Below are 19,388 nucleotides of genomic sequence, written 5' to 3'. Positions count from 1 at the left end.
ATTCAGTTTTATTTATATAGCGCAAAATCATAACAGAAAGTCATCTCAAGGCACACAGTTGAGAACATATTTTATTCCATTTATAAAGCAAAACATTCTTCATTTCCTTAGACAATTAGCTTAAATGGCCTTTAGTTCTAACTCATCTTGGTACAGACACACCAACATCATCTGGACTGCTGGTACCACAGCTAAAGACGATTTACTGTAAAAAGAACAACTTTGATGAGTAAAGAAATGACGCTCACAGGAAGTTCTGAATCTACTCCGTTATCTGGATCATGCACAACCTCATCAATCAAGTAAACAAGCCATAACTCGGTTACAGGGAACTTTCATGCATCTGTGAGAGCATTGAACTGAATGGGACGTGGGACGCGCGCAGGATTTTGAGTCGCGCAAAGTTTTCTGCGCCATGTGGTAACAGTTCAGTGCGCCTAGACAACCGCCAGGTGGCGTGAGTGCCCCATGAATAAGCACGAAATGATGTTTTGCTGTGTATTTCGCTGGAGGTAATAACACCGCCCAGATGTTTAATGGCAAGACGCCTCTTCAGCATCCCTCGGGGTGGATCCGGTGCTGTTTGTCGCTGCTGAGGCCGGGATCGTCCGTATTTAAGGTTTCTAGCCCGGAATCCCCTGATCCTGCATGAGCAGGCATCTCTCAGAGGGAGGGGGGGGGGGGGGGCATTCAGACATCTCTCAGCCTCCGCCTATGTAGTCTCCTCTCCACACCGACCGGGCGGGGGGGGGGCAGATAGAGAGGGGCGATGGCCGCCGATGGAGGATGCGGGGAATCTGTGGGTCGGTACCGCTCCGAGTTGGAGCGGCTCGCCCGGGAACTGGCCGAGGCGAACCGTGAGAAGATCCGGGCTGCAGAGTGCGGTCTGGTCGTCCTGGAGGAGAACCAGGCTCTGAAGCAGAAGTATGTGGAGCTGGAGACCGAGCAGGAGACTCTCAGGAAGGAACTGGAGCAATTACAAGAGGTAGGGGGACCTGCTTCTGCTGCAGTTCTGGTGTGCGTGTGCGTGTGCGTGTGCGTGTGCGTGTGTGTGAAAGGCTGCAGCAGGATGTCCAAACCATGGGTGAAATGAGTCATGTTAAAATGGGCCCAGCAGGTGTAAAAGAGGATGTGTGTGTGTGTGTGTGTGTGTGTGTGTGTGTGTGTTGGGGGGGGGGTGACGTCACTGGACATTTATAATACAAGCTCGCCATCCTGCAAGGACACAGTACACCCCCACCCCTTTATGTTAAATTGTTGCATAGTTGTGCGTGTAGTTGTCTTGACTTGGACTTTCATGGCTTTTAGTACTTTTTACTGTGAATCAATTGTTTGCGATCCCATTCTAATAGCATCTATAGCATTATCCGCCGCAGTCTGTGTGGTGACTCAGTCGTCCATTGATTTCAATGTAAAGATGAGGTTCTTGGTAAATGCTCTGAGGTGAATGGAGACTTAAACTACAGATCCAGTCACATAGGATTCTATTATTTATTTTACTTTTCTGTACGGTACATTTGTGCTATCATATTCATGTTAATTATGTTATAAGGCTCAAACTATCCTGGGATTGTTATTTTAGATGCACTGACATCACGAGGGGGGGGACTGAGCTGCCTAAGTTTGCACTCTGAGTCCTGTCTCATTTGTTGATGCTTTACAAGTCTTGGAGTTGACAACTTTTAAAGGCCATATATCAAAGATTTATAGTGGAGAAAAGTGCTGTGGGTTCCAATCCGAACAATGTGCATATATTTAGTCAGTAATGCATGTATATAGCAGCAAGAAGAGGAGGCTGACAGGCTGTTCGAGCCGGCACAACAGCAACTGTCCAACTGATGTCACGCACTTATGGATTATTGGATAAGATAGAAGAAGGGGAGAAACTGATGGCACAGAGAAGGATAAAAACACTGATGGATGATGAAAATGGTGGCTTTAGAAGAAATGAAAACGCAGGTCGGTATCAGGTGCTGCATCTTTTTATCTGATTTGATAATCCTCAGTTTTGATTTGAATTTGATTTTCCAATATAGCAGTGCTTATTGTTGTGATCTGTCATCCATTATTCCACCTGCCTGCCTGTCCATCCAAATGTAAGAGTTTCCGATGACGACATGGCTTCCACTGGTGCCTGTTTGTCTGTCATCACGGCTTCAGAGTTCTGACCGACCGTTAACTCGACATCGGCAGAGGTGCATTATGAGATCAGAAATCAGAAAAGCAAGGCGTGTTTCGGTGTCCTTTGCCCAGCTTCCCTCCCCATCTTTCTATCTGCCCTCTCTTTCCGTGTGTGTGCATGTCTGGATGGCTGCCTAAGCAGTGACGGAGACACCATTACCCCTGTGGTTTGGGGTTGTTAGTGATGTCTCTGGGCAGATCAACCTCCGGCAGGACACAGCAGGAGGTGAAAGGAAGGGGATGCCAGCACTGCAGATGAAGCTGCAGCGTGCTTGTGTGGCTCACAATGACGTTGTCATCCTTCTGTCTACAACGCTTTACATCAGATGTAGCTCATCCTTTGTAGCCATTTCCTGCAGTGAATATTTCTGTTGTTAAAATCTTTTTTTTTTCTTTATTGCCCTGTGATCACTAATTTGGAGGTTTGTCTCTTGAACATTCCACACAAAGTAAAATGTCATTTTTACATCTCTTCAAATTATTGGTCTGAAGTTTGAAATTTATTTCAAAGTCTCTCAGAACGTATTTTTTTTAGCTCTTTTAGAGTATGCAGATGAATTTGTGATAAATTGAGAACAGGCAAACCTTCGGTCAGCTGTGTTATTAAGGCCTTGGGCATAGACGGATGCCAAAGGAAATCTTATTCAGACTTTTCACTGAAGGCAACTTGAAATACTTCAAAGACAGCTTCTGTTATGATTCATCGGGCCTGCATGAAATCCGCCACCTCAAAACCTGTGATTGTGTTTCTAGAAGCTCTATATTCTGTATAGCTGCATCCTTCTCCTTGCACTGCTATTTTTCTGCACATATTTAGAATTTAAAACGGTAGGAAACCAGATGTTTATCCCCCAACACATAAATGATGGAGGATGCAGTCATGTGTCTGTTCTTCCATCATTCAACTTTACACCAGGTTCACCAAACCTGACAAAGAAAGCAAGAAGTTTTGCTTTTGGATGTTTCATTTTTACCTTCTGCCAAGGAGGTTATGTTTCTGCCGCCGTTTGTCTGTCTGTTAGCAACATATATCAAAAAGTTAAGGAGGTTGCATTTTCAGGAAATGTTGGGAATGTTACCAGGAACAAATAATTACATTCTGCCACTCTGTGGACACCCATAATCTCCCTGGCGGAGATAAATATAACCGGAGTGAATCAGGTGGCTGTCGATCAGTCGCTCCTCATGAGGGAGGGAGGGTGCTTCAGTTTGCTCCTCTGCTAGATTAGCTGGGCTTTGAAAGAGGGCAGTAAACATGCATGGAAGGCTTGAATCAATAACTCATAAGATGATCTTCCCTACTTTTGTTCCATTAGTGCCCCCCCCCCCCCCCCCCCCCATCTATGTCTCCTGTGGGTGCTTGCCCGAGTCCATCCTTCCCTATATGATCCCTCCCCGGAGTGGGAATGGAATAAGAATTGTGCATAGATTTCTGCTCTGTGTTGGGGGAAATGTCTGCATTATGCTGCTTTGTGAAAATCAGTACGTGTTTTTTATCTGTCAGATTTTTAACCCTTCAACAGGCTCAGGGATGCAGTGGCGCATATAAGCAGGACTTTGTGTGTCCTGTTTTTTCAGAACCAGGAGCAACCACTTTTCCTGCATGCATGTGCCCCCCCCCCCCCACTTTGTTTTCTGCCCTGCTTCTGAATGCATGTCAGGAGAGTTGGCGTTGCAGTGGGGGGTTCAGGTGTGGATGTTGTGATTGAGGGCAGAGAGGAAGGACAGATGGAATAGAGTGGTGGTCATTCAGATTTCTATGGTGCTGACATGATGAGGATTGAACCACATAGAAGGATTTAAAAACAGCTAAAAATAAAAATACAAAGAGACCATGTGATTTTGCTACCTTTCTGTCGTCTGATGTGATCTGAGCTGACCTCAAATGGGCTGAATGGGAGCATCCTATCCAGACATGCACAGTTTGAACCCAAGCTCCTTTTTGGTGCAGTGAAATCCAGTCCTTGTAAGATGAACAGGGAATGGGACTGTGCAGGCAGGCTGCTGTATTGATTAGTGGTCAGCTGAAGCTCTGTGTGCTGCAAATGGCGAAAAAGCAGCCTGTCCTCTTTTTGGGAACGCGGTGATCTTCATTGTGTGAATAAGAGGTGTGCTTGTAACATTCATTACTTATTTTTATCATTATTGTCCAACCTTTTTTTTATCGCAAAGCAACATCACAAAGCTTATCTTTTCCCATTGAGTCTAGACAAAGTAATTTAGTCTAAGCTCAAGTCTTATCCGTCACTGCATGCTGGCAGAAGAGAAGGCTCCTATCTAGATGATCAGAGGCCATTATATCCAGCAATGATGCAGAGCAGCGACGAGCACCAGAGAAAGGTGGTTTGCCCTCGCCGGGTCGGTGGGGAGTCTTTGCCTGAAGCTCTTGATTTACCGGTCAGTCTATGTTCCTACTCTCACCTATGATCATGGTGAGGTGTTCCGTGCATGTCTCTTATTTGTAGCAGCCTAAAAATGTAGGACATATATATTAATATATACAGTATATATATCTGTGGTATGGTATATGGTATATAAACAAATACATATACACAGTCGGCTGCACGTAGACACCAATGTTATTTCTCCAGTTTGAAAGACAGTTAATTCTGATAAAACTGAGCTTGTAGCACATTGTCTGTTTTACAACGATGGGAAAGGGTTAGGGTTTTTATTTTGGCAACTTGTCACCAATGATCTATTGACGCCAGAAGTCCGAATCTGTGAATATCTTCATAACAGAGTTTTATTTCATAAAACAGTTTACCTGAAGCAAAACATACTCTATACATTTTGCACGTTTATAAACATTTGCAATACCATGCAGGGGTGTCTGAACATAGGGGTGTCTGAATGTAGAGCGGACCCCCACTTCAGTGTTTTAAAGTCAGGAGACAGAAAGTGTGGAAAAAAAACCCGGTATTATTAGCACAGCCTATTTCTCTTGTCGAGATTCCGTGGGTCCAGATTTTGCTGGTCCTTCTGCAGGGCCCAGCTGCTGCTGGGAGGTCAGCACCAACCTCAGCAGCCTCTTATCAGAAGCAACAATGGGAGCTCCTTCAGTCACACTGTGCTTGGAATTAATCATGTGTTTTGTTGCTGAGCCTTAGGCCCTCTCTGGTGATCCTTCACTACAGTCACACTGCAGTCACACATTTATTTGAACCGCTTGCTGCTGTTAAAATGTAACAAGTACTACATAATTCATTAAAACTTTATTTCTCATTTGTTTAATTGCTATTAAAACATGTAAATAAAACAAGTTGTGTCTTTGTTGAGGTGTTGCACGTTATAAAATATCACTTGAAACATATGAAATCCTGTATATTGCATTTTCATTCTTTTTTTAGCCACTTAATCCGAAGTCTGGGTCACTGGCTCTTACTGGAGCCTATCCCAGCAGTACAGGCGAGAGGCGGGGTACACCCTGGACAAGGCGCAAGCTCATTGCGGGGCCACACATAGACAGACAATCTTTGACGCAGACAACATGCAAACTCTTCACAGAAATGCCCCAAGTTGGATTTGAACCTGTGATCTTCTTGCTGTGAGAACCTCGCTACCCACTTCACCACTGTGCTTCCCCTCATATTGCACCCTTGTAAAATATGTGTTTCTCTTTTAACCAAAGTTAGTAAATGTAACTTTTCACTTCTTGCGGCAGGATTTTGTCACAGTAGGTCTCCAGTGGAAGGTCTGGGTTCTTTTTGATGCATGCTTTGATTTTCTCAATCAAGCCCTGGTATCGTTATCACGATAAAGGCAGCTCTCGTCGCCGTTAAAACCTGTGTCAGGAAAGCAGGAAAAGTGCATCTAACGATCACAGTGACACATCATCCCACAAAGAGGGGCATCAGATATCCTCGAGGGCTACGCCCCGCAAATCTCCTGTCGGCGTTCAAAAGTAGAGCAGAACTACAACTAGCGGCTTCACTGTCGTTTTTGTCTACATGTAAGGATTTCCAGCAGTGCCTTTAACTTAGAAATGTAAAAATGCATGAAACATATGAGCTTGTTAATAATTATTACATTTGCATTGCTGACCATCCCTTATTTCTACTTCCCCAGGCGTTCGGCCAAGCTTACACCAACCAGCGTAAAGTGGCAGAGGATGGGGAGACCAATGAGGAGACGTTGCTGCAGGAGTCGGCTTGTAAGGAGGCCTACTACGTGGGCCGCCTGCTGGAGCTTCAGACGGAGGTGACGTTAAGCCGTTCGGTGGCGTCCAACGCCAAAGCTGAGAACGAGAGGCTCGGTGCACTCGTGCAGGAGCTGCGAGAGGTGAGCGGCACGCTCATTTATTCCTTCATGCTCCACAAGGAAAGCACTGGAAATCAGTAAAATGATATATATTACATAGCATTGAAATGTAATGTAATATATATTTCTTTATGTTACATTTACACTTATTTCAGTTGAATCAAAGCTTTCTAATTTTTGGGTCACTTTTGTGACAAAACACAATAAGAACCTGAATGTTTAAAAATGTTCAATGAAAAAAAAGAAAGAAAGAAATGTGGATGCCGAAATCTAATTTATCTTGGGGTTAATGATGCACACGAAATGTTTGATTTCTGTGTATCTAAAGCATCTTTGGAAGAAGTATTTTAATCATTCATCATGTAATCCAGGTAATCCTCTATAATACGTGAACATATAACTACCCAGATGTTTACTCAGCGTATAAATCATTTGAGCAAATCGTTTTTAGTATATATATGTTTCCATTATTTTGTGTCCTTAAGAACACCATTTGTATATTTTTGGGGGAAACGGTAATCAACATAACATTTAAATGGTTACTGTATATTATTATTATGATTTTGTAGTGTACTGTTTGAAATAAAGCTCATCATACAGTAATATTTGAAGTTGACAGTGACTATTCCCCCACGTTCTTATTTATTTTACACTGACCTACATTAGAACACTGGGTTTGATTAACGGCAAAGGTCACAGTGTGTGTGTGTGTGCGAAGCATTCGCACATTCATAGATGTCTGCAGCCACTGTCAGGCAGGGCAGGAGTTCAGGTGAAGGTCAGACACTGCCGCCACGACCTTCATTGTGGGGGGCAAATCCGGTGCTAAGCTGGGGAATAAGTGAAATGTCCTGAGCTCGGCACAAGTGTGAGCCAGCCCTGCACCCACAACACGCACACACCCACTATGTTCATCAGAGAGTGTGAGGTTCTCATTCTAGATACATGTCACGTATTACAAAGGTAATATCCTATAAAACAAGACAATCCACTTCATGGAGTATGTTGATCATGACCCATATTTTTGTTTGAGTGGAAGACTTACTTGCAGCCCCTGATATTCATGCCCATCTTAGTGTAATTCCCTGTATTTACAAGAATATGTAATTGGACAGCGTGAATCAAGGGAATGACGCAATTAGTAAAACAGCATTCAGTAGGATTTGTTATGGCTATGCACTTTGTTGATTTATTTGGATTCTGCTATCTCTTCCTGGACTGAAGTATTTTCAGTGCAGCGGCAGAAGTCTTCTTACTGTACTTCTATGTTCTCTTCCATTCAGACTCCGTTCCCTTCAGGATTACAGTAGCTGCTGTCGACTGATGTATAAATCAAAAGGGCCAGGGTATCATAGCGGCCTTTACTTTCAGTCCAGTTACCATTTCTAAGAGAGCCATCCTCCATTCCTACAAAACACAGACACACACACACACAGGTTCTTCATGGTTTAAAGCACTAAAGAGGCCTTACTGTGTATTCTGTATCCTCCCTCCGACCCACCCACCCCTGACGCTAACTCTAGGTCAGCACTTCTGCCATATGACCAGAAAGCTGCAGGAGAGCTGCAGGCAGTTCTGAGAAGCACACAAGCACAACAAAGACCATTCCATGATGTTAGTGTAAAATAATGTTTCAGCCCAGTAGCAGTTCAAATGTTCTGTACACATTCAGTCACGTCTGTGTTCAAAGAGGAGAGCATCATATATGCATAAAAATGAAATTATTTGATAAAGTCGGTCATTTTCAAACAAAACGTGTGTGTGTGGTATGAGTGGGATGAGACATTGTATCCTTTTAGTATGCATGAGTAATATTCTGCCAGTCGACCTTATGAGATTGCGGGCCTTGTTAAGGTGATGGGAGAGCTTTAAACCTTTGCACAGATGTAAAGGTTATGAACAGAATTTCAATTATCTCCCTTCTTCCTCATCTCCTCCTTCTCTGCTCCAGAGTAACGAGATACTGGAGCTGCAGAGGAGCAGGATGAGGGAGGAGATCAAGGACTATAAGTTCAGAGAAACCAGGCTGCTTCAGGATTACACAGAGCTGGAGGAGGAGAACATCACTTTGCAGAAGCTGGTGTCTGCACTCAAGCAGAGCCAGGTCAGTATGAAGGCCTTCATCATAGTAGTGCCATAGTACATTTCTGATCTTATTGCAGTGCAGTGTTTCAGTTGCACATCCCTCAGTTAACCCCCCCCACCACTGTCGTCTCTGCTTCTCTCCAGGTGGAATATGAGGGACTGAAACACGAAATCAAAGTTCTAGAGGAAGAGACCGTCCTCCTCAACAGCCAGCTGGAAGACGCATTACGCCTCAAGGACATCTCCGAGGGTCAGCTGGAGGAAGCTCTCGATGCTCTTAAGAGTGAGCGTGAGCAAAAGAACAACCTGAGGAAGGAACTGGCCCACCACATCAGCCTGAGCGACAGTGTCTACGGAGCAGGGGCTCACCTGGCGCTCACCGTCACCGGTGTCGAGGGCCTTAGGTTCCCAGAGGATACCAACGGCACCAACGGCGGCGCCATCCCTCCTCCGAATGGCAACCGTGAAGATAGCAACCGCTGCAATGGCCACGTTCACACGGGCACTGGACTGACAAAGATGAACGGGGACTACCGACCAGGCCGGAAAGGAGAGAGCCTGCACCCGGCGCCGGATCTGTTCAGCGAGCTCAACCTGTCGGAGATGCAGAAGCTCAAACAGCAGCTGCTGCAGGTGGGTCACGAGGAAGGGCCTGTAAATATCATGGTAAATTAGATTAGCCATAAATAACTGAGTCTTTATAAATTGACATTTTGAACCGTGGCCTCTGAAGGTTGCTATTTAAATGTTATTTTTCTTTCGGCTTGTCCCGTCGGGGGGGGGGGGGGGTCGTCGCCACAGCAAACCAACCGTCTCCACTTCACCCTGTCCTTTGCTATTTAAATTTTGCTGTGGGTACATCGGTTAAATTATGTTCGCAGTTGGTCACAAAACTCATCTTTCCATGTAGTAGCAGAATAAATCAGTGCCAGTTATAATTCATTCATTCATTCATTCCTCTTCCTGACCACTTTGTCCATTACCTGGTTATCGCGGGTTGTGCTGGAGCCTATCCCAGCAGTCAACTGCCGATAGGCGGGCTACACCCTGGACAAGCCGCCAGTTTATCGCAGGGGAAGACAATCATTCACACACACATTCACAGCTACGGGCAATTTAGCGTCACCAGTTCACCTAATTTGCATGTTTTTGGTGGTGGGAGGAAGCCGGAGAACACGGGGAAGAACCCACGCAGACACGAGGAGAACATGCAAACTCCTCACAGGAAGGATTCAAACCTGTGACCTTCTTGCTGTGAGGCAACAGCGCTACCCACTGGGCCACCGTGCTGCCAGATATACAAAAAGAAAAGAAAACACCTGCAAAGTGATAAAAGTTAAACGCCTCCTCTCTTTTAATGGCGTCTCCTTCTGTTCTGCAGGTGGAGCGTGAGAAGACGATGCTGCTCATGAACCTGCAGGAGTCACAGACCCAGCTGCAGCACACGCAGGGCGCCTTGAGCGAGCAGAATGAGAAGGTCCACCGCCTCACAGAGTATGTCAACGCCATGAAATGTCTGAATGGAGACAAAGAGCTGGACGACCCGCAGGAGAACGAGAAACCCGACGGTAGCTCCTCATCATCCCTAACCGGCGGTCACCATGATCCCGACATCGGCGGGTTCGAGGTCCTGGAGTGTAAATACAAGGTTGCCGTGACGGAGGTGATCGACCTGAAGGCGGAGCTGAAGGCCCTGAAGGAGAAGTACAACCAGGCTGTGGAGGGGCAGGGGGAGGGCCACAGCGACGATAGGATCCAGGCCCCGAGCGAGCAGGTTTGTCATTGGTGCCTGCACTGTACGTTTGTTACCGCCGCCAAAGCAGGCGTTACGTAATCCTGGTCGTTGGTTTGTCTGATTCTTAGCAACATAACTCAAAATGTTATGGACAGATCTGGTTGGGAATGATAACAGGAACAGATCCAGAAGAGATCCTGGATTCTGGATCACTTTGGACATTTTTGTTAACATTGCAGTCAATGTGATGTATCTTGTGATGTCACGCATCTTTTTGTTTTTGTCTTTTTCAAGCAGGTGACTCATTTGGAGAACAGCTATTGTGAGAGCCGGGAGAGGGTGGCGAGCCTGGAGGCGGAACTTCGAGCAGCAGCAAGCACCGCCACAGAGAGTCAGGGCATGCTGAATGTAGCGCAGGATGAGATGGTAACCTTCAGCGAGGAACTGGCACAGCTTTACCACCACGTCTGTCTGTGCAACAACGAGACGCCCAACCGCGTCATGCTGGACTACTACCGCCAGAGCCGAAGCACACGCGGCGGCGGCCTGAAAGGCTCGGATGACCTCAGGGCTTTGCTCTCGCCTCGCCTGGCACGGCGTCTCGCCGCGGCGTCTCTCACCTGTTCGCCCGAGTCCCCGCAGTGTCCCACAGACCCCCCATCCAAAGAAAGCCGTCACAATGAGACAACAACCAACTCAGGGGATTCTTCATCCCGCCGTAGCAGCCCCACTCGCAACCCCACCGGCTCCCCAGTCATCAGCGTCGCTCCCTGCCCATCTCCTGTGCCCTCAGAGGCAGGCGGGGACCTGAGGAAGGAGCCCATGAACATCTACAACCTGAACGCCATCATCAGAGACCAGATCAAACACCTCCAGAGGGCTGTCGATCGGTCACTGCAGCTCTCCAGGCAGAGGGCCGCCGCCAGGGAGCTGGCGCCCATGCTTGACAAGGACAAGGAGTTATGCATGGAGGATATCCTAAAACTGAAGTCCCTGCTCAGTACCAAGAGAGAGCAGATAGCCACACTCAGGCTGGTGCTGAAAGCCAACAAGCAGGTAAAAGAGAAACATCTTCTGTCCCGGAGAGCGAAAGAAAACGATGCTCAGATCATTCGTTATTCACGGTCACTTACCGTCCACACTTTGCATGAATGACGCATTCATGCTGTAATAAAAATGTTCAATCATCAACTTTTGCAGACGGCAGAGATTGCTCTTGCAAATTTGAAGAGCAAGTATGAGAATGAAAAGGCTATGGTGACAGAGACCATGATGAAGCTGAGGAATGAGCTGAAGGCTCTGAAGGAGGACGCTGCCACATTCTCGTCTCTCAGGGCCATGTTTGCCACGAGGTGAGAGGGAACATATGAGCCCACCAGACCTGAAAGGGCAAAATTGTACCAATAATACGATGAATTTTTATGAAAGAAATGAAGGGTTTTTTTTTTGTTTCTTCCTCCTGTCTTTCAATCTCACTGTAGATGTGATGAGTATGTTACCCAGCTGGACGATATGCAGAGGCAGCTGGCAGCAGCCGAGGATGAGAAGAAGACGCTGAACTCCCTTCTGCGTATGGCCATCCAGCAGAAATTAGCTCTGACTCAACGGCTAGAGGATCTGGAATTCGATCAAGAGCAGACCCACCGTGGCCGAAGCGCCAAAGTGCCCAGGATAAAAAGCAGCCCGCCCAAAGTAAGTCACACAGACTGCCTTGCAGCTTCTTCCTGCCCCCAACAGAACCCTTGGTCCCCCCCCCCCATGATCACACCCTGAACTCCCCTCTGCCTTTCTAATTTCTTCCTCTGTAGAGCCATGTTTGCGTTACGCAGTTTACGGAAACAATCCAGATATCAGTCCTGCCCTGATAAACCTGGAGGCCTCCTTCATGAGAGGATCTCAGCCTGTCCTCAGTATGTTGGTTGATGAATGTGATAATTCCTCATCAACTCATCAGACGCACCAGTAACCAGCATGCAGGCAGTTCCCAGAAGCCTCTGAATTCATGGGCTTCCTTCTGAGAAGGAAAAACTGGTTTCACACATGCAGGAATTAATCCGTTCCACCCTTAGAACAGTAATGAGCAGCATGTTTTTATGAATGTTTCATAGAGCTCAAGGCGAATCAACCAGAATCTAAGAAGCGTCTAATGTGACATCATTAGGAGTACAAAGAAGTGCAGCAAAGTGAAAGTTACTACATTCATGGTGCATCGGACTTACTAGAGTTTTGTTTTGAATATTCTTCAATGATTACACTTTATAAAATTATATTTCTAACCTGTTTTTCACACTATACAAGATAAATAAATAATTTTACAATTATATCCAGTGTTCTGTCAAAAGGTATTTTATGTTAACGTCAAGCGTGAAATATTCTGGCCATGGGTCCATTTGATCGGAGAAAAACATTCTGAGAGAAGCTATTGAAGTTCCTGCTGTTGTTTGTGACTTCTTGTTGCATTTGAGATTTTTTTTAGAAAAAGAACAGCATTTTTTTTAGAAAAAGAACAGCATTTTTTTTTTGTGGCCCAGAAACACTCGTCTGAGACAAATCCTTCTTACTCGGGTTGGTTGTTGTGTGGAAAATGTTTTGCTGGAGAATATTCAATAGTATTTGAAGTCTGCGCTAATGTGCCCGAGGCCAACTTGTAACCAAAGGCAACGGAAAAATAGCAGCAGCAAAGATCAGCAATTGGTTGTTGTCTGTTCTTGAATTATGCTCCAGCAGCAAAATGTGACAAATGGACCAGAGAATCACATTCCTAAACCCGATATAAATTTAATTACATGTTAAACATTTGCCTGTATCTTATTTTGAAATTACAGCTTTCTACATTTTAAGATTCCTATAATGCATCAATTGCGCAGTGATTACATTTCTGTATCAAACAATCAATCAATCAGACAAAACCCCAATCTCTTAGCAGAGCTCTTATAAAATAGATAGAAATGGATAGAAAATCAGATAAACAGATAATTTCTGTCATTATTCTCTCTAAAAGAATTAATGGGTGCAGCGTGATTGTGTGCACAAACTATACATTTTTATCATTGTGAGGTCATCAGCGCTTGCATCATTGCACCCAGGTTGCGCATAGAGCCTACCCTCACCAGTTTACAGACTGCAGGTCACATTCACTGCTAGATGCTGCATATAATATTACTTTATTCGAAAAAAGAAAGCTATAATAATCATATCCGCCATGAGGCATAAATATTCCACCAAGGCCTCATCTCTATCCTGGGAAAAGTGATCCAGAATCTGCATCTGTACCTGGATCAGCCTCAAAACTGCATCGACTCCCTTTGATTTCCCGTCCCTTCGTTGTGCGTCGTGCAGTGAATCACGTCCGTTTATTCCACGACAACCTTCTCATGCTGTTTCCTGTTCTACCCACCAGGTGGGAGTGTTATATCACTTTTCCTTTCTCCTCTCTACATCGCCCATCCTCCCTCAGACAAGATATTATAGTATCATATTAACGCACAGTTTTAAGTGGAGCTGGTGTAAAAGAGCGATGTGAACAGAAGTGAGCAGAACTTATTATGGACTTTAGTTGGATTGTTAGTCAGCCTCACTGTGTCTGTCTTTCTCTCTTTTTTAATGCTGAAAAAATCATTGCAATATTGAATTTTGGAACTGGGTGGGGTTTTTTTGTAAAGTGTCAATGGTCTTTGTATTTTCCACCTCCAATGTGTAGTTGGCCTACTGCTTTTCAGAGACTGATTTTTTATTCCAGATGAGACTTGTTTAGGATATCAGAAACTCAGATATTTGTATGCAAATATTGATACATTCACTAAAAGCCAAGTATTTTCAATTCTTGGTTTCTTATTCCTAAATTTCTCCTCCTCACTCTCCCTTTTAACTGCATCGTGAAACTGGTTTCCTGAGCAGGAAAGTTGCATGTCTCACCTGAGAGATGTTATGTCAAGCAAAAAAAAGTAGGCTACATAGAACAATAACCTGCTCTGTGATCATGTGACACGACTCTCGTAGCTGGTGCTAGTAACATGAGCTATTGTGACATCAAAGCAGTGATGGCCTTTGTCTGTCTTGCCATCCGTGTTGTTGTCTGTCCTACCGTCTAACCCCGAGTGTCATCATCCTGTGTATCTGTCTAATTTATCAGTTTCTTGTAGATTGTCAGCAGCCTGCTACCTCAGTACCGTCAATCTCCCCACAACTGAGGCGAGGGAGAACTTGCCTAGCGCGCAGGTAACAACCAGCAGAACCTGCATGATGTATGTTATTAGTATAGTTGTACCGGTAGTTATAGTTGCACACCTGCATCAATGCAAGATCAATGGTTCTGCATGCTCTTATTTCACGTTCATTAGATATGAACAGTATTGCATGTTTTATTAATTTGTCATTTTTAGCTTTAACTTTATTTTGAAAAAATAAAATCTAATTTCAAAATTTCAAGGTTAACCTTGGAAGCGGCAGACACTTTATTTCCGATTGCGGAAAAGCCACCAGTGACGACAGAAATGTGACATGAAGCGACACGACTAGTTAGTAGCTCTAATTCTTACGGCAGGTCTCGATGTTCCATTTGTTTCTCCGCGTTAGTGTTGCGAGGATCATCCTCTCCAGCCCTGTTCTACTCTCACTAAACATTTAAATCGATGCCAGTTTGTGTTTCTCTCTCTCTCATGTACCTTTCACTGTTGATTAGATGTAATCCTTTTCTTCAAACGACTCTTCACCTCTTCTGCAGCTCTTAGATTGTCTTTACCTCCTCTTACTGATGCCTTTCTTATATCTTTCTGCATTTTTTTTTTTTTACAGTCTTAACTTTTTTCCCGTTCTCAAGGAACACCACCCTGTCCACTCCAGCAGCAGCAGCAAACCTCAAAACTGTCTGGTCCAAACCCCCGCCCCCCGGCACCTAACCCTGCTGCCCCACGCCAGGCCCTGGCCTCAGTCTGGAAGGAGTGCAAATACAGAGACACCCAAAAGGGGTTTCCTTCAAATGAATGCCCCCTAATCTAGACTCTGTGACCCACCACCCCTCTTTGGCTCCTTGGCCTCTACTGGTTAACTTGTAGAAGAAGAAAGGCACACGCTTCTTCTCTGGAAATTCCAACCTGTCCCAGAAAGGACTGCACTGAGTGACAGGAATAATTTGCTTTATTTGTATTAGTATTTATTGATAAAGTATTCACTCTATAGATTATTTATTTATCTATTGATTTTTGACAAACGTCTGAGATATTTATTACTTGAATGTTATTCTTGTTTGTCTTTTTATTCCTTTGGAGATTTGTTTTTGCTGCGACTAAGAGCAGAACTTTCTGGCTGAGTGAGCAGGTTTAAAATGCACCTAACCATAGTATGACATTTAACATGTCTGGATAATTATCTACAAATACATATGCAGTTTTTACATAGAACTACACCAGGTTTGACAAACAAGAAAAGTATTTCTTGATGTTGGTGTTGGGTGAATGCAACAACCTTATTAATATTATTAGCCTGAGATGCTTGTTTGTTTTTACATATTTTTTTAAATGTTTTTAATTTGCAAATCATGTGTATAAAGACTTTTTATACCTCTTATTATTTTGTATGTATTTTTACAGCAGACTATAGAGACATGGTTGTTTTCGTGACGTATCTCTCCAGAGACTGGGATAGACGAGAGACTGGGGTGTTTGAGATCAGGGCCTTCGTTTTCTTCTTTTGATTTTAACAAATTTAAGTGGCTGTGGAGTGAATTGATCTCCCTTTTTTTACATTTGTACAGAGGATACCCCTAAATGTGTGCCTGTCATTGTGCTCACTTTGAAGTATTCTCTGTCCTGTGTTTCAGCCCCTTAAAAATGGATAGAATGCGCTTGAGTTCCTCCTACAATGATGATGATGATGATGTTACCAGTTATCTAACATCTTCATGTTTAGGTGTCTCTCCATGCTTCCTTCAAACTGTATGCAGTACTGTCCAAGCACAATTATGCACTCTACGCTCGAGCAATACAGTTTTCATTTCTGTCTTTGTACCATTATAAAGTTTCTCGTTTTAATGTTCTTCTCAAGGCACTGAATGAATACTTTTGCAAGAAGGATATAAAACTACGTAGCCAGAATAGTGTTTTGAAGACAGATAATGTTATATCTGTTACATCAATGAATGCGTGTCTGTTCTCTGTGTGTGTACCTTTATTGGATCTGTCTTTGTTAACAGCGTAGATTGTCACTTGCGACTAATGGAGATTGAAGTATTTGATCCAGCAGCAGCTTTTGATCCCCTTCAGGGTCAAAAGCTAACTCTCCTGGTTTGTTTGCACAATGCAGTTGGATGAAGATGGACTGATTCAGTTTAAGAATAATAGTGGTTGTATGCTACAGCAGGTTTTACAGTTTACCCACCACTTAAAAGTGTTCAACTCTTGGTTTTAATAAAGTTAAAAAGAACCGACATGCTGCCTGTGAAGTTGATATCCCTGCCCTTGATATCTCATTTTTTCATATTTATAGAATTTTAAACTGGTTTGAGGAAAAACATACCACACCAGACACTTTTTAAGTTTGTAACGCCTGTATTTAAAATACAGGCTCCAGCACGACCCGCGACCAGTAACCAGCAAAGCGGTCAGGAAGATGAATGATTATATGTTTATAATAACGCATTGGCTTTATGTAGCGCTTTTCTGGACATTCAAAGACACTTCACATTGTGCATTATTCATTCACTCCATACTTGGTGGTGGTGAAGCTACTATTGTAGCCACAGCTGCCCCGGGATGAAGTGCCTTGCCCAAGGACACAATGACAGTGTGCACAGTGGGCTCATAACGTTGCCAATCCCACATTTTAGAAAAGTGTTGCTTTATAAAACTAAGAATAAGTAAAATTTAATTGAAATATGTTTTAATAAGGTACAATTTTAGATACATTGTGGATAATTGTTAATAATTAAGTTATTTCCATAAAGCATAAATTCAACTTTATGGACAGTTTGGACAGAACCTATTATGCAATTGGGATCCCTTTATCTGCTTTTAATAAAGTAATCACTCAAATTAAGTGCACTCATTTCCGCGTGTGTGTGTGTGAGAGAGAGAGAGAGAGAGAGAGAGAGAGCGAGAGAGACTCAGGACTACACGCTCACTGGCGCGCAGGGCTGGACCGGACGGGGGGGGGGGGGGACACCCCAACCAATGTGACATTTCTCAGGAGGAACTGATCTGAGATCATCGTCGGTGTCACTGATGGCTTGATGACACCGTTACGGTTTGGGATTCGGCTGCGCGCGTGAACTTTCAATGGTTATTTGGATCTCAATGCTGGAGCGCTCGTTTATTCACACGAGAATGGACGTGGACGGATTTAACCGGGTCGCGTTCCGCAGGAAACAACTGAGCCTGGGCGCCGAGCGGCTGGAAGACGCAGGTCAGTCCCCCCCCCCCCCATAATTAAGCCCACATTAAATAACTAATTAAGAGCCCCTTTCCTCAGCTGCAGATGTTTGAAATTACATTTAATCAGGACTGATCAGTCACGAGTCTTGCTGGTGACTCAGTTTTGTCTTGCAGGCACCGTGTGTGTGTGTGTGTGCGTGTGTGTGTGTGTGTGTGTGTGTGTGTGTGTCCCCTGGAATGACCAGACTAACACACACCTACATTACAACCATTGTTTACACCACTGACTTGCTGGCTCCTCAGCAGGTATGAAGGTTTCACGGCAAGCCCTTGCTTGTTGTGTAACCATCTCCACGCTGGAGGCCACGTCGATTCCATTCTAGAAATCACAACAAACACAGGAAACATCTGGAACCTCCTCAGCTCAGGATGAAGCTGAGGGGGACTCAGTCTCCAGTGTTTGGATCTTTCAGGGGTTTTATTCAAGTCAAGCAACCAGTTTTTTGTTTGGTTTTTAAACTGATTTCCAAACACAAGTCAGCACATACTGGTTCTGTCTGGGCACAACCCGTCCGGGACGGATCCGCCTTATCGTGCAGCTCCACCGACTGCTTGTGCAAACATGCAGCTGAGGCTTCTGTTCTGTACATGCAACTCTAGTTGTGAACTTTGTTCAGGGGTTTATAGCAGGCCTGGTTTTGTATTTAGCTCATAAGGTGTGTCAGCAGTCACCCACGTCTCAGGGCGGGAGCTGCACGGCAGATGTGATTGGTCAACAGTGTTGGGAAAGTAACTAAAGTAACTAGTAACTTAACGTAATAATATTACTTTTTACCAGTAACGAGTAGTGTAACGAATTACTTTTTTCATTTTGAGTAATAATATTACATTTTATTTTAAATTAAATGACATTACATTTAGTTACATTTTTACTGTGTTACGGTTTAGATTTGGCCTTTGGAGGGCAAAAATAATGCTAATGTGGCCCTTGGAGAAAAAGAGTTTGGCACCCCTGTTCTACAGCAAGGAGAGTTAGACAGTCACCAGGGCTGCATGCAAAGACAAAGATTAAACTAGTGAGAAATAAAATCTAAAAGACACAATTAGTGCACTTTATCCACAGAATATGGGGTCTAATTTATACTGAAAAATATATTTATTCTGTATCAGGATTTGCTTTTACAATTTAGACATTTCACATTCAATTTTAGAATACAAAATGTCGATGAACTGGCCCTGCTGTATTTATAGCACCTAACAATGCTGCACCGAGTCCAAGGATGCGGGTTGCTCCATTGGAATGTCCCCGGTTTCCTCCATCCAGCTACTGTAAACATGCCCGATATGTTTTCATGTCATGCACACATTTGTTTTCACCTTGCAATGATCTGTCAGACTGCTGGACAGAAACAGCAGGAATAAGGACAGCCTGTTGTCCTTTCATGCTATTGACGTCTTTAAATGTAATGCATTATTACCCCTAAAGCTCTTGGGTAATAGCGTGAGCTTGCACAATTATTCCCTTGCATCTTCTATCAATGCTTTCTTATTATTATAGCCTGGCGTACATTGAGCTGAGGATTCTGCCGCCGTCTCCAACAATGAAGCTATGTGTGTGTCTTCTGTCTGCTCAGAGTGAATCAATGTGTGGTCTGCTGGCCTCTGGTATTGCAATGAAGTGTCTTCTGCTTTTCACTTACTGTATTTACTGATGCAGGTCAGTTCATAATGTGGATGTTGGATATGATTAGAAATGAGAA

At 44.1% G+C, this 19,388-nt stretch overlaps 1 protein-coding gene across 1 annotated transcript; it reads left to right on the top strand.

Annotated features, from left to right (window-relative positions):
- The first annotated feature begins 769 nt into the window (after positions 1-769).
- Positions 770-14,451, top strand: bicd1a (bicaudal D homolog 1a). Its single transcript, XM_068739048.1, has 9 exons — positions 770-985; positions 6,250-6,462; positions 8,393-8,545; positions 8,671-9,159; positions 9,908-10,300; positions 10,556-11,317; positions 11,462-11,613; positions 11,743-11,953; positions 14,404-14,451. Exons 1-9 carry the CDS (start codon positions 770-772, stop codon positions 14,449-14,451), a joined length of 2,637 nt encoding a protein of 878 aa, XP_068595149.1.
- Positions 14,452-19,388: the final 4,937 nt, after the last annotated feature.

The sequence above is a fragment of the Brachionichthys hirsutus genome, chromosome 5 (assembly GCF_040956055.1).
Source record: "Brachionichthys hirsutus isolate HB-005 chromosome 5, CSIRO-AGI_Bhir_v1, whole genome shotgun sequence".
In the NCBI taxonomy this organism is placed as follows: Eukaryota; Metazoa; Chordata; class Actinopteri; order Lophiiformes; family Brachionichthyidae; genus Brachionichthys; species Brachionichthys hirsutus.
Note: the sequence above shows the minus strand (reverse complement) of the source record. Positions and strands in the feature narration are given on the sequence as shown.

Coding starts and splice junctions, on each gene's coding strand:
- bicd1a (XM_068739048.1), top strand. CDS start 770: ATGGCCGCCGATGGAGGATGCGGGGAATCTGTGGGTCGGTACCGCTCC. Junction 986..6,249: donor AACTGGAGCAATTACAAGAG/GTAGGGGGACCT, acceptor CTACTTCCCCAG/GCGTTCGGCCAAGCTTACAC. Junction 11,318..11,461: donor TGCTGAAAGCCAACAAGCAG/GTAAAAGAGAAA, acceptor CAACTTTTGCAG/ACGGCAGAGATTGCTCTTGC.